Genomic DNA, 1,760 nt, shown 5'->3' with positions numbered 1-1,760 from the left:
CCTTGACCGCTGATGGGGGCCTTCGCCTCCCTGGACCTCAAGAGTCAGAGAAGGGAGGAGCTGCTGGACTCCAGGACTCCAGGCGGGAGAGGGTCTGGGACGCCGGCCAGGGCCACTACTCGGACCGAGAGCCGCTGCTGGGACCACCTGCGGCCCGGGCCAAGAGCCTGCTCCCCCTGCCCCTGGAGGGCAAGGCCAAACGCAGCCATTCCTTCGACATGGGGGACTTCGCAGCTGCAGCGGTGGCAGCGGGAGGGGGCGCCCCGGGTGGCTACAGCCCCCCTCGGAGGGTCTCGAACATCTGGACGAAGCGCAGCCTCTCTGTCAATGGCATGCTCTTGCCCTTTGAGGAGAGTGACCTTGTGGGGGCCCGGGGCACGTTTGGCAGCTCCGAGTGGGTGATGGAGAGCACGGTGTAGGCTCGGGGTGTCCTCCTCCTCCTGCAGGTGGAAGGGGAATCTTTACTGGCAAGTCTTTGTGGGGTTTCCATGGTGATGTTTACATCCAGGGACAGTTGAGTCTCGCTGTCAACTCCCCCAACACCTTTCAGGCCTGCCCCACCCCCACCCCCTGCCCAGCAGGGTGTGCTCAGGGAAAGCGACTTGACCACCAAGTGTCAGATGAGCCCTGAGGGTTTGGAAAGGCCGAGTCTCGCCTCTCCAATCACAAATGCAGCGGATAAGCAAGCGCTTTGGATTGCTTCCGGTTCCGGTGTTGTTTTTATTGGTTAATTTATTTTCTCCCACTTCCCAAGCACCCCCTCTTCACTCACACAGATAACGGGGAGTTTGCTCTCCATCTGAGAGTCAGTGCCGGGGCCCTGCATTGGCCGCCACTGCCAATGGAGAGAAGGGGTTGATGCTGGTTCCACGCGTGTTTGGGGGAGACCCCTTATTATTCACAGCTGTCCCACAGTTGGAGGGTTGAGTGACCCCATAACTGACCCAGCTTCCCTTGCTCTCACACATGACTGTCCACATCCATCACATCAGCTTAAACCCCAGGCGGCTTCCAGGACTCCCTGTGTCCGGGAGAGGGGCCGGGGTTCTGAGGCTCAGGGCCTGAGGGATATAAGCTCTTGGAGTTCCTTTGGGATTTGTGCCTCTTTGGGTGGGAGCTGGGACAGGAAGTCCCCATGGGCATGTGGTGGGCCAAGAGGACTTCGTAAGGAAGGCAGGGTGGGTTGCCATAGGGAGCTGGACTTTGAGTCAGGGTCCCAGAGCCACCACCGAGTCAACCAGCTGAAAACCCTGGGGGCTGGGGGTCCTTTCCTCTCTTTGGACTTCAGTCCCTAAATCACAAAATACTGGGTTGCACCGGGCCTCCTGTCCATTCCAGTTCCAAGGACTCATGAGCTCCCATGGCTTTAAATGTGAGGTCTCCAGCTCAGCTCCCTGGGGTGCACAGGCTGATGGAGCAGCCCCTCCCCCTCCTGCTGTGCATGGGGGACCCTAGAGGCTTCGCAGGGAGAGCCGAGCCTTTCCAGTGTCTTGGTTTTGAAGCTGGAAGAGGTGCTTGCAATTATCCCCATAACCCGTTCTCCCCGCCCCCCGAGTAGAAGGGACTTGCCCAAGGTCACACTGTGAGCTAGTGACCACGCCAGCACAGAGGCCAAGGCCACCTTCCTCCTGGGGGTGGCGGGTCTGTTCCCAGGTCTGCACCCTGACCAGGGCATGTCTGCGAATAGAGTCTGTCCTCTGTTTGTCCTGAAGGAGCGGGCTCAGGGTGGGCATGGGGGGCCTTCAAAAGATTTTGTATAT

At 59.6% G+C, this 1,760-nt stretch overlaps 1 protein-coding gene across 1 annotated transcript in view; it reads left to right on the top strand.

The window, feature by feature from the left end:
- Window positions 1-419, top strand: part of LRFN2 (leucine rich repeat and fibronectin type III domain containing 2) — a 39,114-nt gene extending 38,695 nt beyond the window's left edge. The window contains 3 exon segments of the mRNA XM_023744505.1: window positions 3-8; window positions 11-106; window positions 109-419. Coding sequence (XP_023600273.1) covers window positions 3-8; window positions 11-106; window positions 109-419 — 413 coding nt within the window.
- Window positions 420-1,760: the final 1,341 nt, after the last annotated feature.

Source organism: Myotis lucifugus, unplaced genomic scaffold (assembly GCF_000147115.1).
Source record: "Myotis lucifugus unplaced genomic scaffold, Myoluc2.0 scaffold_466, whole genome shotgun sequence".
NCBI classification, from domain to species: domain Eukaryota; kingdom Metazoa; phylum Chordata; class Mammalia; order Chiroptera; family Vespertilionidae; genus Myotis; species Myotis lucifugus.
Note: the sequence above shows the minus strand (reverse complement) of the source record. Positions and strands in the feature narration are given on the sequence as shown.